Source organism: Rhinolophus sinicus, chromosome 15 (genome assembly GCF_057876585.1).
Source record: "Rhinolophus sinicus isolate RSI-liver-muscle chromosome 15, RSI-T2T, whole genome shotgun sequence".
NCBI classification, from domain to species: domain Eukaryota; kingdom Metazoa; phylum Chordata; class Mammalia; order Chiroptera; family Rhinolophidae; genus Rhinolophus; species Rhinolophus sinicus.
In genome coordinates, this window is record NC_142515.1 from 32035525 (window position 1) to 32057794 (window position 22270).

Sequence of the window (22270 nt, forward strand, 5' to 3'; positions counted from 1 at the left end):
AATGTGCTAATTACCATCATTTAAAACTGACGCACATAAAAATTGCTTATAAAAATGGCAATTTCTGCCTTCTCTTAAACAGTGGAAACTCTTAACAACTCTGAATTAACATATCAACAATGGACAAGAGCTGAGTGGTGGCTGATCCCTTTACGGGATACCTGGGTCCCTGCTCATCAGAGGTATCACTTGGCCTTTTCAGTCATTTCTGCCTCTATAGGTATGTGGATTTGCAAAACCTGCCCTAGACTTTGGGGGGCAGGTCTGACACATGGCAAAAATGTCATATGTAGGCTGTGCACATTTAAAGACATTAAGACACAGAATAATCAGTCAATCTAGTAATAGTGATCCTGTCTTTTATATTTTCTGGAGCAACATCAGCAAACCGTAGCCTCAAGTCTTGCCTAGTACTTTCTCACTGAGATTTAGCAAACTGTTTGAAAAGAAGGACAAAGAAAAGATCACATAGAATGTTAGAACCAGAAGAAAAAGATTGAGAGGCAAAATGGCTGAAACTTTCATTTTAGAAATAAATTAGAGATCTAAAGATGTAAACATCTTGTCTCAAGTTACAATTGCCTCTTAGTGGGAGAGTCAGGACTGTGGAATTCCCACACCAGGTGTCTTTCTTTTACACTGTGGCTGTTACTCTGCTTGCCTGTACTAAGTTTTTGTCTGATGTATGTAAATCTGCCAGATTGGGAAAAGCAACATACTGCTATAGCTGTACATTGCATATCTGTAACAGCAAATATTGATCTCTCATCTTTTAAGGAACAGAGATGGGCAGAGACACTCACCCAAGAAACTTAATTGTATCAAAAGGTTGGAGAGTCAAACAGTTAAAGGCTACATAAAGGTCTCTTCAAATTTCCCACATAGTGCAGGAATGCATTCTATAATAGCCCTGAAACTATCTTGCTTCCAGTGAAATAATTTAATCGACAAGGTACTCTCTACCCCATATGGCAATCTGTCCTGTTATTGCCTCGTTAGAAACTTTAACCGGAGTTTCTAGGTGAAAGTGAATGAAATCGGTTTCCTGGCAGATGTAACCCATGATCCTGTTGTACTTTCACAAAGGACCTGAAAGATACCTCTCCTCCCTCACAGCACTTCAGTGCATAAGCAGTACCGGTGTTTCCCCTAGAGTCCTTACTTCTGACTAAGCTTTCTCAGTTACTCAGAGCTGTTCCTGTGTGTGGCCAGGTTTCTGGGCCTCTCACAGTCTCACTGCACATCACTGGCCATTTCCTTGATTATTAAAACGTGCCACTTTGCGGATTGATGCCTTGAGAAACAAAGAGGTCCAGTATCTAACTGCAAGTTTTTGAAGCCAAAAAGGCATCCAGGTTGAAGAAAAGTTCTGTGGCTTGTAAATGACAATTATAAGACACTTTCCTCTTGGCACAATGGCTTTGTTGCTAGTTCAATGCTTCCATTAGTGACAAATGAGTTTTGAATTACCTTGTACGCCATCACCTCTTTCCACAGTTCATGTGCCAAAACTCTTGCTGACGGTTTCATCTTCAGCTTGCCTTTCCTATATCATTTCATATATATATATATATATATATATATATATATATATATATATATATATATATATATATATATTCTTATAATGTTTCTTTGAAGTCTGTGACTTTAATAAGAATACTTCTTTTTTCCACCTTCCTGAGTGGGAACATGGTTGCTTCTTGACTGTTGTATGTGCAGTATATCCTTTGCGTATTTGGGGGAATATCCTTTCCCTCTAAGAATACAGCTGGTCTAATCCTTTGCCCTAACCTTAGCTTCAAAGTCATGCAGACCTGAGTTTGAATCCTAACTCTCTCACTCAGTAATGGTGTGACCTTGGGTAAGTTACTTAAACTCAGCCTCAGTTTTCTAATTTAAAGAATGAATAAATATATCAATAGTACGATTGATATCTGATACATGCGAATGGCTTAATAAATGTTTGTTGTTATTGTTAATGATGCTATTATAGTTCTGCAGTGTCCTATACTGCTTGTGTGCCATGTGACCCACTTCACATGACCTTATATATCCCAGGATCCTTTGCTCCACCACAGCACCATTTCTCTAGTTGATATAGCTGATACTTTCTCTTCTTTAGCTGAATCCTTAACGGTGTCCATGACTCCAGTCCAAAGCATTATAGATATCCTCCTTGATATGGCTTTTTTCTCCTCTGACATGCTGAGTTCCAATTCCAAAACACTCCATGGTGGTAATATCAACAATTCTATATTTATTCACTGATTTGTCTAGAAGATCTGCGGCTTGGTTTCTAGACTAAATATGTGCCTATCAGTCTCCACAGAAACGCAGCAAATCCATCCATTCACCATGTCATCCACACTCAGAATCAGTGTCATCACATTGGAAGGAACCCCAGGAAATCATGTGATTCTGCCCCTTCAGCCCAGTGATTCCCGAATTTCGGTATGAATAAGAGTCATTGAGGATTCTATCAAACATAGATTCCATTCCAGGTAACTTATGTAGATACTCTGCCCTCAAGGAGGTGGAGTGTAACTCCCCATTTAAGTGTGGGCTGTACTGTACCTAGTGACTGCCTTCCAAAGAGTGGAACATGGAAGGGGTTGAGAGAAGAGTAGCTTTACAGGAGAGAAAGCTGACAAACTCCAGCCAGGTGGTTAAGATTAACATCACAGTGTAATTCAACTTGATAGCATGTATGCTTGATATGAAGTGATGAGAATGACACTTTACCTCTGGGATCTCCATCCTGAAAACATATAACCTCAGTCTAATCATGAGAAAAACATCAGACAATTCCCAACTGAGGACCATTTTACAAACTACCTTACCAGTACTCCTCAAAAATGTCAAGGTCATTAAAAACGAGGAAAGTCTAAGAAACTTTCTAAGTCTAAGAAAGTCACAGCCAAGAGGAATTTAAGGAGACATGACAACTAAATGTAACGTGGTATACTGGGTGAGATCCTGGAACAAAAAAAAGGGGGGCACTAGGTTAAAAACTAAGGAAATCTGAATCAAGTATGGACTTTAGTTAATAAAAATATATCATTATTGGTTCCTTAATTATGACAAATATACCATACTGCTGTAAGAAGTTAATAACACGGGAAACTGGGTATGGGGTATATGGAAACTACTATCATTACAACATTTCAATAAACCTAGATCGATTCTAAAATGAAAAGTTTATTTTAAAAAATTATTCTGGGATCTCTCCCAGGGATTTTTATTCAGGAGGTGTGTTTGGGTGGGAAAGGGTTCAGGGTTCTGTATCATTAGCACACTCTCTTGTTGATTCCAATGCAATCAATTCACAGACCATGCTTTGAGAAACTCTGTTTGGAAGGTTTTCATCCATGGCTGCACTTTTGATGCCTGTGTCCCATCCCAGATGCTCTGATTTAATTGATTTGGAGTGTGGCCTGGGCATTGGAATTTTTTTAAATCACCTTTAGGTGGTTTTAGATGCACTCAAGTTTAAAATACACTTCTATACCTGTGCTGTCCAATATGGTAGTCAGTCACAAACCACATATGGCTACTTAAATTTGGTTACAATATAATAAAAAATTAAATTCCTACCCACCCACATTTCAGTGATCAGTACTTACATGTAGCTAGCGGCTCTTGCATTGGACAGTGCAGAGATTGAACATTGCCATCATTGTAGAAGGTTCTGTTGGACAGGGCTGGTCTATATCATTGGTATAGAGGGGATATTTGTGGCCTTCTCCAAAAGCCTCTGAGAGGAAGAGTCCCTAAAGATTCCTAATAATAATACATAGGAAAGGGCACTTTAATCATTGCTGAAGATTAATCAATTTGTCCTGGTTTGCCCGAGACTCCCTCAAGCACTGAGAGTCCCATGTCCCAGGAAACCCCTCAGTCATGGGTAAACCATGACAGTCACCCTAGAGACCGAGGGCTTTGGTGAAGAAGAGCTGCAACCAGTAGGGAGCTGGGAGTTTTGGGTCTAGGATAGGAGGGAGGAGCTGATGCTGGGGACATTGTCCCTAACTGAAGCCAGCTGGTGTCAATAGTGTCCTGTGTGCCCAGAATTTCATGAGACAGGGATGTTAAACAGTGAAGTCACCTGCCTTTGCATAATGATTTAACCTCTTGCTCCCGGCTAGCTTGGTGGATGGTGACACTGGCCACTACCTCCACCTTGGTGCATGTGCTCCAATTCCGTCTCTGGTCAACTGAGATGTTGACCAGAATGGTCTGAGTCCCTGCTCTACCACTTACTAGCTATAAAACCTTTGGAAGATATTAGCTTATTTGTGCCTCCATTTCTTCACCTATAAAAAAGGAATAATGCTATTCCTTATGGCTTATGTTCAGGGGATGTCATCCTGAAAAATCATGTTAGGGCTTATTTTTTGGTTAGGTCTTATTTTCAGGAAAACATGGTATTATAGGGGTACTAGCCAGTATTGACATGGCCTAGTTGAAATCTACAAGGAACTGGAGATAAAGAATAATCAAGAAATTGTTAGGTACTTATTGCTTGCTCAGCTCTGGACTGGGCTCCAGAGTTTTAAAATTGTCCCAGATCTCGAGGAATTTATAATAAATCATCACTAAATAATGTTATGAAAATGGTGTATGATGTTTGCAGAACAACATGTCTGGAGATGATTCTTGACTATGTGCTTATAGTTTAAAATTTATTTTATAGTTTTCCTGAACTGCTACTAAGTCATCAGACACTACTATTTTTATAATTGCCTATAACTCCTTGGATACATGGCTCAGAGCCCCAGAAGCTATCTGGCCACTCAACTGGAGATTTTTTTTATACATACACATACTCATCTAGTGCTGCTTTTTCTCACTGAAGAGACTTGGATGGGGTATGAAAGTATAAATCTCAAACCCAGACAATGAGACCATTTAATCTCTTGCTCAGAACTTTATTTTCAGTTACAGGTCCTCCCTGGTTAGTGTCATAGATTAGAGAGAAAGAGAGAGGAGAGAGTGGAAGGAGGGAAGGAGGAAGTGGGGGGGGGGGGGAGAGAGAGAGAGAGAAAGAGAGAGAGAGGAAGGAGGGAGGGAGGGAGGGAGGGAGGGAGGGAGGGAGGGAAGGAAGAAGGAAGAAAAGAAAAAAGAAGAAAGCTAGTAAGAAAAACTAAACCTTGAGTCATGTTTTTGTGTGTCTGTTTATGTCACCTGATTACCATCACGGCGGTGGATGTACACTACTATAATCAAGGCAGAAATGATGTAAGAAACATCAAGGGAAATACCCAACTCTTCTGTTGCTGTTTAAATGAACATTCACTTTGTAAAATTACCAAGAACTCCATAGACACTGCTTGAAACAGAAGTTGGGGGAGGAAGGCTCCCACCTCTACTCCAATTGCATCCCCCTCATGAGAAAAATATGGAATTTTTACTTTACATGATCTCTGTGAGAAAAACCATTGAATTAATCCCAAATATTCAACTTTATGTTGTACTGTCTTGTCTTCATATTTGAACATTCAGACAGTTGGGTTTTCTAGTTGATAAAAACTAGACACAGTTGACAAATTCCTGAAAAACAGAGAAATCTGCGATCATGTAGTCTTCAGCTGTTCGAAATTTTTAAATAATCAAGAGTGCAATTTCTCCAAGAGAAATATATGTGTATGTGTGTATATACCATATGTCAAACAGATCAGACATAGTAACGAGTGAATAACTGGCCACAACTGTAAAATAAAGCCATTCATTCTGGGATTTTTCTCAGAGGTCAGCAGTCTAGAAATACTCATGGTATCCATCAAGAGTATTTCAATCATGAATTTAGTTAGAACCTTGGCTTGGAGGAGGGGAGCAGACAAATGAAAAACCACTGAAGCTCTCCGTTGACACTTGGGAGTGACAGCTTCAGGCCAGGTGTGTGTTCGTTCATTCATTACCTATCTCTGAGAACTGCCTGGATCACCTGGTCTCTCTATCACCTGTCAAATGGGTCACTGGAGAGGGAGGAGGTCCAGAGAGACTTCCCTTGAGCATGCTCTTTTCTCTCTCAAACTGCTTCTGGGACAGAGACTCTCTGCTCAAAGGATGGCCCCTAATCATGCCGCTACATTGCTCAAATTAGTAGGCATATTTAATGGACCAAAAGATTAAAGTAGTTATGATAATGCTGAGTGCAGAGTTCCTCTGTGAAACACAGCCTGTCGACCCTGTCTCCACTTCCGTTCCTATTCCATTAACAGCACTCATGGACTCGATTTATAAACATAATCGTGACTACCGTAAAACTGTCACTCCCTCAATTTATTTTTGGACAACTGAAGCAATCTCTTTCTTTACTGCAGGCCACCTTTGTTGGAGAGTTCTTAAAAGGCTGCTTCTTTCTGTTCTTGGCTCATTAGAAACTGCCCTGAAATGCCAGAGGGACAACAGGTTGGCTTCTTCTGAGGAATGTGCAAATCCGTGCCTCTCTCTGACCCCTTACACCCGGGCAGTATCTCTGGGCGGGTTCGGCAGTTGTTCTGAAGGCTTGGGGTGTTTATCTCCCACGGGCAGCTGAACTGCCTCCCATTTCATGAGCAGAGCTGTGGAATGCAGTGGAAGAGACCCAGGCCTCTGGCCACCCAGATTAGAGAGTTTTGTGCTGAGGTCCCTATATGGTTGTGTTAGACTGAACGCAGGGCTCAAGTCTGTCTTTGTTCCTTGTTTGGGAAGCAAGTGGGAGGGGAACAGGCCAAGGGGCTATATAACCAACTCTTCAGCTTTCAGATTCCCTGAACACCACCTAGAGTGGAGAAGCCCAGCCAGCACTGTCAGGGTAAGTAGCACTGCCCAGGGATATGACTTACAGATTCCAGAGGCTCTGATTTTACCCAGTATCATCAGATATCTGAAAGGATTTGCCTGGGTTCATGCACTCTGAAACTTTTGAGTGAAAAGTGTACTACTAAAATGATTGTAGCTTTTGGCTTGAATTATCTAACATTAAAAAGACAGCTAGGAAGCAGTTTGGTGTGGGGGAGGAGAGGGAGAGGAAGATGGTATGAAATCTGCGTCACCTGTAAAATCTGTTTATACTAAACCAACAGCCCAGATCTTATAGCATACGTCAAGGATGCAGTTTAGTTGTTTGCACTGTTATAATTTGCTTAAGTTAGTTTTTTGTTTTTTTTTTTAAAATATTTACACACTGGAAACTCCAGTATTTGGGATTCAGATTTGGTGTGGAGGTTCTTCATTGGAGTATATTTTTGGTGCAGTGAAGATGTCTGGCAGTGGATTTTAGAAGGGAACAGACCAAGTCTTTAGTATTGGCTAGTTGTATATTTGCTTCTGGGTGCCTCTGGCTCTAATTGGTAGTCTTCTGTGGGAAAGGCATGTAGCGTGAGTGCCTCGGTGAGCTTGTGCTTTAGGATGTGGGTTGCGGTTGGTCACTGGGTCCTGTGCAGCAGACTGCAGCTGGAAACCAACTGAATCTTTCTCTGAGAACAAAGAGGGAGGGAGCAGAGCGAGGATCTGACAGCTGTTTGTGTCTCAGCCTACTGGGTGTCTGGTTTGCATTTCTCTCAGCCTGATGAGGCCAGTGGGACTGTGGAGCCAGCCCTGCCACCCCAGGCTGAACTTCGATGTAAATCAGGGCTTGGCAGCTTCAGCCCGAAACTAGAGTTTTCACGCAGAGATTTTTCCTTCTATTTTGTGATTCATGACTAAATATGGTTTGTGTTTCAAGACCGATGGAACTGGAAACTACAACATTCTTCTCCCCCCCTCTCCTCCCACTAACTACTCATTTTTGGCACAAGATGCACTCTAGTCGGTTGGAGCAAAACCCCTGACCCGGGTGCAGTTCCAAAAGCAGACATTTGAGTGCGTTTTACCTAATTAGGAAATGCTTTGCTCCAAACTGAGCTGCTCATGCAGGTTAGATAACAGTTGTGAACCACTGAGCCAACTCCTTTCCGGGGACACAGAGACTTCTTCTATAATGACAGTGCTTATTTTAGAGATGACAAAATCCCTTCTGGACATTTTTTTTTTGCCAAATAAAAGTATACTTACTGAATTTTGAGATTTATTTTTCTGCATGCTAGCGTATGCCTACTCTTTCTGCAGTATATTCAAATTCTCCCCCAAATCCTCCCTGCCCATCAAAAGACTTGTTAAGGACATTTATGGTGAACATCCCGGCACATTTTCCGAGTGTCCTATTCCAAATATTTTATCCTGTTTTCAGCTCTTACTTTTGGTTTGGAAAATCTGCTTAGCAAATCCACAGAGAGCCTGTGATCCTGGGGCCAGCTGCCTCTGACACATGCCTCGGACTCTTACTGCTGCTCTGTCTTGTCTCCCTTGCATTCAAATCTCACCTCTCTTCTAGCTTCTTAAGCTGCTAGGATGGAAGCCAAATCACAGGAATGCCCCACATAATGCAGTATCTGGAAAGGGGAGGGAAGGGTGAGAAAGGACAGGGCAAGCCATTTACAAGGCCCAGTTCCATTCTCACAAGTGGAATCCACAAGGTGAGGGCTGCCACCCCAAGCCTGGAGGCAGTGTGGAAAGAAAGCGAAGACCAGCAATAAAAAGATCTGCAAAATGATAAGTACATCATTATATTCACCATAATCATTTAAAAACAAATGTTTATGGAGAACTCAAAATGTATATGCCTCCATAAATTATTTTAAATGCTTTCAAAAAATCTAATCCCCATAAGAACTCCATGTACCAATATCATTGCTGTTGTATAGATAAAGAAATGGTGATTTAGAGAAGTTAAATAATTTACAACGTCACACAGCTTCTAAGTGGTGAAACCTGGATCCAAAACCAGGCAGTCTGACTTGAGTGCAAGCTTCTGATTACCGTGCTCTGTAATCTCCATTGTCCTAACTCTGCCAGGTTTGTGATCCTGGGCTAGTCGCTTCAACTCCTTGAGTCTTGGTTTCCATTTTTGTCAGTTGGGGATAATAGTATATGCCCTGGATTTAAAAATATATCATCTCAATTGACGTTCATGTTCTTCACGGAGGGTCATGCAACATGAAGCTCTGCTCTGGAAGTTCTAGGCATTTGGAAAGATGCAGCATTGGTTTCATGGGAATCGTCGGGCAGAACTCCAACTGTAATAGCTTTGTTTTCCTTTCTTACTTCCCAGAAATTTCCTTAAAAGAGTTGCCTTTTATATCTATGTCTCTGTGTGCAATGGGTTCACCAATTTAGAAGAATCTTCCTCAACTTAAAATTCTAAGATCTCAAAGTCATGCAAAGAACTTGGGGTGTCCCTCTCTTTACAGAATTATTTCCACCTAATTCTGCTTGGGGAAATGGATGGGAATCTGAGCTGGTCCCTGGTGCAGCTCTCCCTCTAATTCCCTATGTGCCTTTGAGCACATCACTTCGCTTGGGTTTTCTCATTTTTAAAAATAAGTGTATTGGTGAAAATATTTTCTAATAGGACTTCAATTTCCCAAATCTATAAGTTGTTACTTTTGCTCCAGCCTTTCAAATTTTGTTACAGAATCTAAGCGTAAGAGTGGGATACTTAAAATGTTGTTTCATTACTAAATGAATACATGCTTGACTTAGAAAACATTACAAACCCTGGGGAAGATAAGTAAAAACAACTACAAAACCCACCATTTCAAAATAACCCCCATCAGCATCTTGGTAAATATGATTACTCCTTTTACAATGTATAAAAATACATTTTAATGAGACCATACAATGTGACTTTCTCTAACCTGTTACTCTTACATAAGAATATACTTGTAGCTTATCCTTTTATTTATCTTCCTTAATGGCAGCAAAGTATTCTACTGCATGATGTGTAATTTATCGGACTTACCCTGGCTTGTTGGATTTACAGATTAACAGTGCTTTTCATTCATGGAGAATAACTATAGCCACTGAAATTTAAAGCATTTTCTTAGAAAGTTTGATTGGTTCTAATGTTTTACCAAGGGTAAAATAAAAGTTCTCAGGATCCAAAAGAGATTTTTCTTGTAAGCATGTTCCATTAAACATTTCAGCCTTTCAACATTTCCATGTTTTTTACATGCTGCCCATCCCTCAAAATCTACTGGTTGAAAAAAATTTTTAAAGTTATAACATATGTAGAAAAATGTGAGGTTGGGTGGATACTGACTGCAAATTCCAGACAGTTCTTTAACCTATGACAAGTGACCTGTCCGTGTGAAGATCTGATCTCATTGTCTAATATTTTCATCTGTGCTCTTCAGTTGTTCATTCATTTGCTCACTTAGTCAATCTTGAAAATGCTTATGAGCACATGTGATATGCCAGCCACTGTGCTAGAGGCCAGTTGTATAAACATGGAAGTCAGAGTTTGGGCTTATAAAAAGTTTCCAGTTTAGTTAAAGTACTTGGAAATAAATGCTGTGCTAGACAAGGGTCAGCTGAGAGAGCTCTGGGGTCCCAAGCCCAGTCTGGAAGGTGAGAGTGGCCAGGTGAGTGTCATGATTGCTGGATTACAGCTGGGGTGGCTTCCTCCCTGTTCCCTGCAGGACTGTGTGAAGTAGCTCCAGCCAAGATGTGTGAAGAAGAGGACAGCACTGCCCTGGTGTGTGACAATGGCTCTGGGCTCTGTAAGGCTGGCTTTGCTGGGGATGATGCTCCCCGGGCTGTTTTCCCATCAATTGTGGGACGTCCCAGACACCAGGTGAGCAAAATTCTGTTTGGAACAGAGAGAAACAGGGCTATGGGATAGGTACCTCTATGTCTGTGGGTCTATGGTTATCCAAAGACTGGCTACTGCTTCTCTCTGTCCAGAAATGATGTAACCTTGCTAAAAATACATCTCTGATGATTAATATCCAGGGATAAGTGCCAATTTCATATACATTGTAGACAGATTATCTGGTGGGTGTCTATCAGATATATCTGTCCCTTTTTCCTGAGTTCTTTTCATCTAAATGTAATCATCGTCATCATCAGAAACACTTATGAGTTACCAGATGTATATCATACCTACTCTTTGGGGAGAAACGAAACTGAGAACCCACATCATTCATTCTCAAAGAGCTTGATGTTAGATGAGAGTAAGCATTTTTACCAAATGTAATTTTACTTACCGCTAGCTATCAACAAGATATATCGGGACAGCCACATGGTAATTTTACAGAACTTTATGTATAAACAAAGTGTTGGTGGCAGATACATGGTAAAAACTGAAAATTTCACCTCAGAAATTCTCCTTCACATCAGAAATGTATTTTGCTCATTGAGCCTATCTGATTAATATTTACGGCTCTCAGCTTGGCATATATTCGTAAGAACAAATAATAGAATACTTGCCCAATGAATGAACTCTGTCTCTTCATTGAACTGTGTACAATAGTGTACAATTATGCATAAACCACTATTTACGTACAGCTCTATTGTAGCCATGACTGTTTTGCAATTCTAGAATAGTCACTCTAATGCAATTAAAATTAAAATTCCAGTAATGAGAATTCTTTCTTTTCTTTTAACTTTCACCTTAATGATTTAAAAAATACATCTGACAGATACCTTGATGTTGATTGGTATGGATTTATCCATCAGAAATTAAGCACTGAGTGGTCATTTGTTGATATAATGCTTTTGCTCATAATGGTTAGAAAATCATATTCACACACTCTTGAGGAGGCAACAGCTTTCCAAGTATAATTTAAGGGATTTATAAGAGGTAAAATGCCATTTAACGTACATGTAAACTTTCATACATTCATTCAACAAATAATTGTTGAGTGACAAATATGTGCCAGGCAATTTGTTATAGTGGAGAACCAGACCAACACAATCTCTGCCATAACAGACATCACCTAGGAACACACAAAATACAACACACATGTGAAGGTGCATTACCCACAGGGTCCTCTGTCATCTGGATGCCAATTTGGGCCTATTTCCAATCATCTGAGGGGCATTGCTTAAGAACATAGTGACCATAAGACTCAGCATATTGCTGTTGGTACCAAAAGAGGAACTCTGTCTTGCAATAATGTAACCCTTTGTGATTGGACTGTAATCAATTCATAAGGTCTGGAAGAAGTTGACTTGTTATGTGTTGGATCTTTTTAGGGAGTAATGGTGGGAATGGGACAAAAAGACAGCTACGTGGGTGATGAAGCACAAAGCAAAAGAGGCATCCTGACCTTGAAGTACCCAATAGAACACGGCATCATCACCAACTGGGATGACATGGAAAAGGTATGGGAGGTTCACTGTAGACTGAGCCCTCAGGCTGCATAATTCCCGTGGCCACTGATTCAAACATCATGCTACTACTAGGGACAATAACTGGCTCACCTGAAGGCCAAATGTGTGGCCGTGAATGGAAGATCTAGAGTGAGCTGATGGAAGCAGGCTTCTCCCAGCCCTGGTGAGAAAAGAAGGGGATGGAGGGAATGGAGGCAGGAAGCGGGGTGCCCTGTCCTCTTCTTAACATACACTGCCAAAGGAAATTTCCTTAAAAGTATGAAAAATGGGAACTGGGTTTTCAGGTCAGTTTCATTCATGCATTCATTTGTCCTTTTACTTAACTGAATCATACTTGAATAATATTTACTCTGGATCAGGCACTGGGCTAAATAGTAACTCCAGGGTTACTTTAATTCTCACAAAGACATACTAATTATCTTCTTCTTATCCATGGTGAGATTCAAGCTGAGAAGCATCCAAATTCACCTAAGCCCACACAACCAAGAACTGGTTGAGGTGGGATTTGAACTCAGTCAAACTCATTTGACTCCAGAGCCTGTGCTATTAATCACTGCACCATCGTGCCTCACAGAGCTGGCTCTGGGTTTTTGTTCATTCATCTACTAGATGTGAATCCTTGGGTAAGTTACTCACAATCTTAGAACTTCAGTCTCTGCATCAGTAAAAATGTAGACACATTTTATTTGCTTCTAGTTTCATTTAGCTCATTCTGGTCCTTTTTTGGGGTTGGCAGTGTCCCCATGGCATTACATCATTGTGTTTCTTCTCCACCCCCTACCCCCGCTAGATCTGGCACCACTCTTTCTACAATGAACTTCGTGTTGCCCCTGAAGAGCATCCAACCTTGCTCACCGAGGCGCCCCTGAACCCCAAGGCCAACCGGGAGAAAATGACCCAGGTAAATACCCACTCCAGGACCCAGGACTTTGGGTTGGAAAAGTCCTGTTTGGATGAGGCTGTGCAGGAGAGTAGAGAGATGGCCCACCCCAGCAGTCCACTCGCAGACTGACAACTTTCCAGGAACTTGGGGAGTCGAAAGAACAGGAACATCCCCATAGCACTCATATTCTTACCGCAGGAACTACCCTCTTTGACCTCCATGAGCAATAGGGCCTTTAAAAGATTAAGTTGAAAAAGCAATGTGTTTAGGTTAGAACTACTAAGGAGAAGTCATTTCAAAACGCAGGATAATGTACAGTCTGTAATTCTGGTTCTGAAGTCTGACAGGTCTAGGTTTGAGAACTGGATCTGTCACTTATTAGCTATACGACCTTACATAATCCACTTAATGTCTTAGAGCCTCAGTGTCCCTGTCTCTATCTTGGGAATAATATTAGTACTATCATTTTTCAAAGGATTGATGTGAAGATTAATGTGGCAAAATATTACATATGTGGCATAGTGCCTGGTATAATAAACATTCAACAAATAAAGAATAGCTATTATTGTTGTTACGGTGACTTGTCTGGCACTCAAAGACCTTCTAGCAGGAAATCATCCTTCCACCAGCCAGACAAGGTTTCCGGTTTGGATGAGCTCTCCAATAAAAACATCCAATATCAATTTCATGCTTGCTGGGGTTAAGCACTACGCCAAGCACTTTATATGCACTGTCTCTTTAAATCTTAAAAATGTGAAGAAGGACCCATTATTACCTGGGTTATGTAAACGAAGAAATCAAAGCTCAAATCCATTACGTGCTTGTCCCAAGGTCCCACAGCTAGAAATGGCAGAGCCTGGAATTTACCCATGATCTTTTGGCCTTGGAGAGTAATTCATGCAGGGCCTTTTCCTCAGAAGAGCTCTTGGTCCTGACACCAACACACAAGCATTTTATTCTCTAAGGGTGAACATGTGTGCACCTAGGAGTTGCTCCATGTAGCAAGAAATGTGTCTGATGGGCATTATTGTTCCTGTGAATAGTATGAAGGCAAACAATACAGTTGGGAATTACGGCTCTCTAACAAATGATGTCAGACATTCTGGTGAATAGATAGCCCCAAGAGGGTTTTGCAGATGGAGAAATGGAGGCTCATGGGTATCTCGTTGTGCACAAACTTCTCACAAGTGACCTGGAGGGGCTCTGGCTCTAATCTTTTCCCTGGACTACATGAGCTAGGGTATTGGCAATCGTATGTGGTCCTCTGTTACCTGCTGGAAGTTTTCATTTCCCAGGAATCAGGGCTCCTTCCACTGTCGCTAGAGTGGCCTCAGATTCTGGAGCTAGGATTGACCCAAAAACTACATAAAAAAAGTGGACCCAATTAAATGAAACCTCAGACAAACCACAGAACTGGGCTAATTCCAACTAGTCTGAGCTTCAGGTTTAAAAGGTCCCTTTCCTTATACGGGAGAGGTCAAAATCTGTTCTCATCAAGAAGAGGGCACTTTCTTGAACATTCTTGGTAAGACTGGCAGCATCACTAACTTAGCTCTTTGGATTGCTTTGCAGATTATGTTTGAGACTTTCAATGTCCCAGCCATGTATGTGGCTATTCAGGCGGTGCTGTCCCTCTACGCCTCTGGACGTACAACTGGTAGGTACCTTGGAGGAATGGGAGCCTGAACTGTATATACCATTAGTTACAGGATTTGATGGTTATAAACACATGGGTTGTGACTGATTGGGGGTTAGTTAGAAATGACAGAGCTAATCCCAGCCCTGAAAGGTCTTCTTCTCACCTTTAAAACTGAGCCCTTCAACTTGTATTTCCAGCAGGACTTGTTCTATTATTTCTCTCTTCCTGTTTTCTTTTCCCAAAGCCCTCTCCTATCATACCAAATGCCTTCTTTCCTCCTTTCAAATAAGAGGCTTAGGAAGTCCCCTTCTACTAAACCCGCAACTAACCACATGCCAGCTGCCGTGGTGACTTGTATCCTGCCTCATTGTCCCCCAGGCATTGTGCTGGACTCTGGTGATGGTGTCACCCACAACGTGCCCATCTACGAGGGCTATGCCCTGCCCCACGCCATTATGCGTCTGGATCTGGCTGGCCGAGATCTCACCGACTACCTCATGAAGATCCTGACGGAGCGTGGCTATTCCTTTGTGACGACCGGTGAGGCCTGCAGGAGATAAAGGGAAGAGGGTGTAGGGACGGTGTGTTCTTTCCAGTAACTTACAGGACCACAGTGACTATCCAAAGAAATGATGGGAGGGAGCCTTGCACATGGCAAGCCCTGCTGACCCAGTGCCCAGGGCGAAGCACAGCTAATTTTGCTATGTGAAAGTGCCAAATGATGATACCGTTTCCTGGAGAAGATCAGTCATAACCATATAGTATGATGAGCTAGTCAGAGTTAGTATTTGAACATTTTTAATTCCCTCCATTCCCAAATAGAAAAGAGGGCAGAGACTTTGGAGACATCTAGATAGGGCTTGGTTCCCAGTACTGCCACTCACTAGCTGTGTGACCTTGGACAAGTTTTCCTACCTTGCTAGCCATAGTCTCTTCATCTGTAAAATGGGTGTAATCATGGGCCATGTCTTAAATGACTGTTGTATTAAATAAGGTGCATAGAATATCCAGCACAGAGTAAGCATGCAATAATTACTAGCCAGTATTAATACCAATCCAGCAGGAAGTGATATGTCTTTGGACTTTCACCCACAAGAGACAGAGTCAGCTGTTACTACAGACATTGGGATGTCCTCAGTGCCCTTGGCCCTCATGTCTGCTCTCCCATCACCAGTTTGCTATCATCCAAATGTTTAGGTTTCTGGAAACTCCTGAGGCTAATGTTCTAGACCAGGGGTGTCCAAACTTTTTTCAACGTTTTTTACCAAGGGCCATATGCAGTAAAATACACAAATAGCCATGTCACTCACTCGAGGTGAAGTACGTATTGCCTCACCTAGTTTATTTAAGTAAACTAAGTATATTTTTAGAATTTTCTGCGGGCCAATTAAAAATGGATTGCGGGCCGCAGTTGGCCCCCGGGCCACAGTTTGGACACCCCTGCTCTAGACTCCAAATTTGAGCCCTGAAGATGTTGAAGTCTCTTTTTGGAGTAGAGAGTTGAATTAATTCTGTTCCTGTCTCTGCACCCCAGAAAGAACCCCAGATACTCCAAAGGTTCCCAGAGACCAGATGGAACCAATAGCTTAGAACTTGAGAGTGCAGGAGACTGAAAGGTATCTGCCTGCCCACTCTCCCGGACTCCCGGACCTCCTTCAGAATGCACTGGAGCCTCCTAGGCTAGGACTGGTCATGAGCGAGGGCCTGCCTCTCTTGGGAAGACAATGAATATGCCAAGGGTTTGAGCTGGAATCTACCTGGGCCAGGCAACATGGATCTCTGGAGCTTTTTTAAAACTGGGGGACCCAAAAGGGGCTGCTTCGGTATAAGACTTCCAGGTCAACTGAAAATCCAATATAAAACTATTATAACAGAGAGTGTTTAGTTAATCCTGTAAAACAAAATGTACACAAGGATTTCCTGCTCTGTGCCTTTCTTTGGCTAGCTCATTTTATCCCTGTCATGTTTTTTCCAGGCAATAATTACTCCAGGTCTACTATATGTGAAGCATTCTGTTAGGAACAGAAGTGGTTCTTTCATGGACCCCTAATTTAATTACCATCTTGCTGGTTGCAGAATATTGAATGTACTTTTTGGAAGGAAGCTGTATTGTGAGAGAGACTAAAATAGGGCAGGTGGATTGGAGTTTTACCACCCGTGAAAACCTGAATGTTTGTATCTTGACAGCTGAGCGTGAGATTGTCCGGGACATCAAGGAGAAACTGTGTTATGTAGCTCTGGACTTTGAAAATGAGATGGCCACTGCTGCGTCCTCCTCCTCCCTTGAGAAGAGCTATGAGCTGCCTGATGGGCAGGTGATCACCATTGGGAATGAGCGCTTCCGCTGCCCGGAGACCCTGTTCCAGCCATCCTTCATCGGTAGGCAACAGCGTCACGTCCTGGGAAGGGGAGATCTCCCTATCCTCCCCTATCCAGCCAGCCCTTGGCTACCAACACCCTTCTGCATGTGGGAATATGTGATGGGGACACATGGCCAAACACATTTCTAAACTAGGGCAAGGGAAAGAGGGTCACATATTAAAGGTGAGAAGACTTATTAAGGAGGCCAGGAAAGAAGTTTTTTGTGCTAAGAAAACACTACAATATGACATTGTAGTCAAGCCAGAAGCAGTCTTCATATATGGTGAGGCAAATATTGTGTGCTCAGGACACAGTGGAGCCACCGGACGGATGGGACGGGTGTGCTAATGCGAAGAGTTTGGGAATGGCAAGGGAGAGAAAAGTGGAAGAGTCTGTTCCGACATTAGCACTGACCTTGGGAGAAGGGTTAGCATAGTTGTTTAGAGTGCGGGTTCTGGGATGGGTGAGCCTGGGTTTGAGTCTTAGTTCTACTTTCCCGAGTTCAGACAAAAAAGTATTAAGAATGAAGAAAAATGAGTCTTTGTCCAAATAGCATGAAGCACTTGTCTGATGATTCAGCACCATTAAGCTTTGAGGGGTGAGAACAAGGCAGCAGCCAGGGAGAGACTTGGGAGAGTTCTGAGCAATGGCTATGGCATTGGCTCAGCGTGAGACCTTCTGGAGGGAGTCCGAAGGCTTTGCCCCTGATTTGAATGATACGTAGTAGTGAGTCTGTTAAAAATCAGAGATGTGATGTTGTTGCTCCCCACGCCCTGGAGATGCTACAGCAGGGCTTCCTCACTAGACAAGAGGTGGGAGGACATGAGGAGGTACAAGGACCTTTTAGTCTCTGAGATGGGTGGTTTCTAGAGTATTTTGCCTACCTAACTTCAGTTCAGTGTACGACCTCCCAGTTGCTCACACAGGTTTTCCATATCTGACCTGGGTTTTACTCACCACCCAAGGACCATGGCCTGTGTCTCTTTTCCAGGGATGGAGTCTGCTGGCATCCATGAAACCACCTACAACAGCATCATGAAGTGTGATATTGACATCAGGAAGGACCTCTACGCTAACAATGTCCTCTCCGGGGGCACCACCATGTACCCCGGCATTGCTGACCGCATGCAGAAGGAGATCACAGCCCTAGCACCCAGCACCATGAAGATCAAGGTACAGTTCCGTGACAGACCCTATGGCTGTGCTGCTGGTGGGCCAAGCCGATCACCAGACTTGAAGGACTCTTCAGAGGCCACATCTTGGTCACACATGCTCCCAGGTTCTAAGCGTAGGCAGTGTGTCCAAGTGCACAAGTTCCAGACTTTACAGGATATAAATCAATCCACTTTACAATAGAAACTGAATTATTTTGTCCAAAATCTGATCTACCGCATTTCGCCAAAAATAAGACCGGATTTTATATTAATTTTTGCTCCAAAAGATGCATTAGGGCTTATGTTCAGGGGATGTCATCCTGAAAAATCATGTTAGGGCTTATTTTCCAGTGAGGTCTTATTTTTGGGGAAGCACGGTATAAGTATCCTTGTCTATCGGGTACTTTTAGCAGCTGCAATAGAGGTCAACAAAGCTGCCCAGGTGCCTCTATCTATTTAAAATATATATTCTGATGTTCTCTTTCATCATAAAAATAGTGCATCTCATGTGTAAAACATAAAAAAACACAACACACACACACACAAAAAAACAGATAAGCCAAACATATTTCTGATGAGGTTTAAACCTGTAGATTCAAGTGTGTACTCTTCTTCCACTACTAAACGTGATCACAGCTCAGTGGCCAGGAAGGAGAATTTTATCTTCAGCTCTCTGTCTGGCACACCTTTTGATACAGGTGTTCCAAAGCACAGCATGATTCAGGGAGGACCAAGCTCAGTCCCTGAGCCACTCAGGACCCCTGTATTGTGTGAGTTTTGAGTTCCAGTCAAGGGAACTCAGATTAAATGGAGATCATTCTTTGGAGGCAACCTTACATATGTCGGGTGACTTCTCAAAAACTATTATCATTCTGGGAAATCAGAAGGCCATGCTGGGGCCCTCTGACTCATCACAGGGAGCAGAAGAAGGGGCAGTCCAGGTGCAGTTCACACATGTAAGACGTATTTGAACAAGTTCTCTGATATTCGCCCTCCCGTCTCTCTCTCTCTCTTTTTTTTTTTTTTTTTCTGGAAAGAGTATGCAGGTCACGTAAGAGAGCTAGACTGAAGCATGCTGTCTCTCTGCATTATAGGCTCTAACGGACCGCAGGGTGAGAGGAGAGACTCTTTTCTGAGAACTCTTTCCTGGATACCCCTCTGATCTGCCTTACCCCCTCTTCCTCCCACACTGAAGGGGGGAAAGTGAAAGGAGCTGCTGGGCTCACTGACAAGTTGGGGGTATATTATAGAGAGAGGCTGTAGCTCGAGTTGGGTAGTTCCTAGTTCTCCAAACTTGGCTTCTTGAATAGAAATGAATGTGTAATTTTGGGCTCCAGTGTAGTAAGAGAAAAACCATTAGACATCTGGGACACTAAGAGGATGACATGAAGTGAAACTGAAAATGGATGAGGGATCTACGGGAACTCTATGCACTATCTTTACAACTTTTCTGTAAATCTAAAATTATCCCCCAAACAAAAAGGTGACATCTAAATCATAATAAAACTAAGCAGCCATCACAACAACACACCCGGGAGAGGTCTGGGTTTGAATACAGGGTCTGACATGTACATAACAAGTGTGAGCTACCCAGTTCCTTAACCTCTCTCAGTCTGTTTCCTCATATGCAATCTGGGAGTCATTTAATACTTACTCTTCAAAGTGGTTATGAGAATTGAATGATACATGTTAGTACAAATGCTTAGCATAGTGCCCGGCACATAGCAAGTGCTCAGTAAATGTTAACTACTTGTATTAAAAATAAATATTCAACCAGAACTTGAGGGATAAACAGGAATTAAACCCTTTCACCAAGGTGCTTCAGAAACACCTTGTATGTTGGTCGAAATATCCAAGTCTGGAGGGGAATTTGAAAGTGCCCAACTGTGACTATTTTGGGGGTTGCTGCAGGTGGAGAAGAACCTTGACCTAATTCACTGTTCTCTGTGCCTAAATCATTCATTTATCGAAGAAGCATTAGCACGCCCTTGCATGTCAGGCCTGTGCAGTGGGAAAGGCCAGTCAGGCAGCTAACTGGGATCTACCTCAGGGAAATGGTCATCCCAACAAGGGACCCTGAGCCCCTCAGTGTTAAACAGTGAATCTCAGTAGACTTAATCAGGTGGAAGAAACTTGTACAATAAATTCTGGCCCAATCAATACTTCTCATTGGAGATGCTGGCGGTTGCTTGTATAGGAAGTATGTTGTGCTGAGTTCTGAGGCCCCACTTATGGAAATCAGAGACATCATCAAGGCTCTGAGGGGGAGGCCATGCAGGACTGGGAGGCAACTTTTCAGCTTGTGCAACAGTAGACTGACTGCAATGCACGTGTCACGGATGCTTTGGAATAGGTTCTGTAAAGGAAGCCAGAAAAACAAATGTGCTCCTTAAAGAATCTCTAAATCTAGAGTCTATTCCCAACCGCTTGGGTCAGGGTTAAGGTTCGAGTTCAGGTTAGGGATCTAACAGCCCAGGCTGAAACCCCAGGCAGCTGCACCAAATCTGGACCATCCAGGCCCTGCCCTAGTGCACTAATGGCCCTTCTTTTTCATCCTGACCGACAGATTATTGCCCCTCCAGAGCGCAAATACTCTGTCTGGATCGGCGGCTCCATCCTGGCCTCTCTGTCCACCTTCCAGCAGATGTGGATCAGCAAACAGGAGTACGACGAAGCCGGGCCATCCATTGTCCACCGCAAATGCTTCTAGAACACATCCCTGCTCTCTGCCTCTAGCACACAACTGTGAATGTTTTGTGGAATAATGCCTTCAGTTCTTTTCCAAATCATTCCTAGCCAAAGCTCTGACTCGTTGCCTATGTGTTTTTTAATAAATCTGAAATATATTACCTGTAACCTGTAAGCTTGGGCTCTGATCAGCACCCAGCTGTCACGTATTTCCATTAGGTTGACCTCACCTGTTACAGAATGGCTCTCTCTAGTGGTGAAGCTGGGTCATGACACACCTAAGATGTATATGATTCCCAGGAAAGGGTAGAATCACATTAACATGGGAAATTCCAACTAAATGTTGTCAGTGGAAAGAATTAAAAAATACACAAGACATTCATACAATCGAACTGAGCCATCCAGGAGCTCAGCCGCTCGGCAGCAGCTCAGTTCAAGGTGCCATGTTCAATCTTAGTTGCAAGGGGTGCAGCCCACCATTCCTTGTGGGAGTCAAACCGGCAACCTTGTGGTTGAGAGCCCACGCTCCAACCATCTGAGCCATCTGGCCACTCGGGAGCTTAGTGGCAGCTCATTGACTTCATTCTAGTTGTGGAGGGCACAGCTTGCTGGCCCATGTGGGAATCGAACCGGCAGCCCCATTGCCCAGAGCTCACTCTCTAACCAACTGAGCCACCCGTCTGCCCCCATATATATAATTTTTAATATATACAACATATTAAGCTTAATAAACATATTAACAGACGGTATGACTTATAAGTTTATCAGAGGGAATAGATTTTTTTTTTTTTTTAATTAAGAAACACTGCTCTAACATCTCACTACACATCTGGATCATTTATTTCCCTTCTGATTAACATCTGTCTCTGAAAAGGATACTACAGATATATTCACACCAGAAGGGATGAGACAGATAACAACACATTCCAAGGGCCACTGGTGTCAATCATCATACTAAGGGTTTTACACACAACCTCACTCACTTGTTCTTTGGAGCTATGTGGGGAAAATATTATCATGCTCATTTTACAGATGAAGAAACAGAAGTTGTTCCCTTAATACCATTATATAGAGGAACTGCCAACTCCAACTTCTCTGTTCCCTATCTGACCTGGGAGGTACAAAGATGTATGAAAACACCTTCACTGCCCTTAAGGGTCCTAGTCTCAAAGCACCTTGCAACCCAGGCTGTTTAGCATCCTTGGCAGCTCCCCAGCTGGGAGATGCTGGTCCCCTTGTGTCCAAACATCTGAGTGGGGGTCAGCAGCCACTGGATGTCCTTGGGTGTGAGAGGTCTTTGTCCATGGAAGGATCTCACTGCAGAGAGATCTTGGCACCTAAGAT

The 22270-nt window shown here is 42.6% G+C and overlaps 1 protein-coding gene across 1 annotated transcript; it reads left to right on the forward strand.

The window, feature by feature from the left end:
• Positions 1-6661: 6661 nt before the first annotated feature.
• Positions 6662-21094, forward strand: ACTA2 (actin alpha 2, smooth muscle). The gene is made up of 9 exons (XM_019738978.3): positions 6662-6799; positions 10506-10660; positions 12064-12192; positions 12992-13102; positions 14657-14741; positions 15102-15263; positions 16911-17102; positions 18076-18257; positions 20805-21094. The coding sequence occupies exons 2-9, from the start codon at positions 10532-10534 to the stop codon at positions 20946-20948; spliced, it is 1134 nt and encodes a 377-aa protein (XP_019594537.1). The 5' UTR covers positions 6662-6799; positions 10506-10531; the 3' UTR covers positions 20949-21094.
• The last annotated feature ends 1176 nt before the right edge of the window (positions 21095-22270 follow it).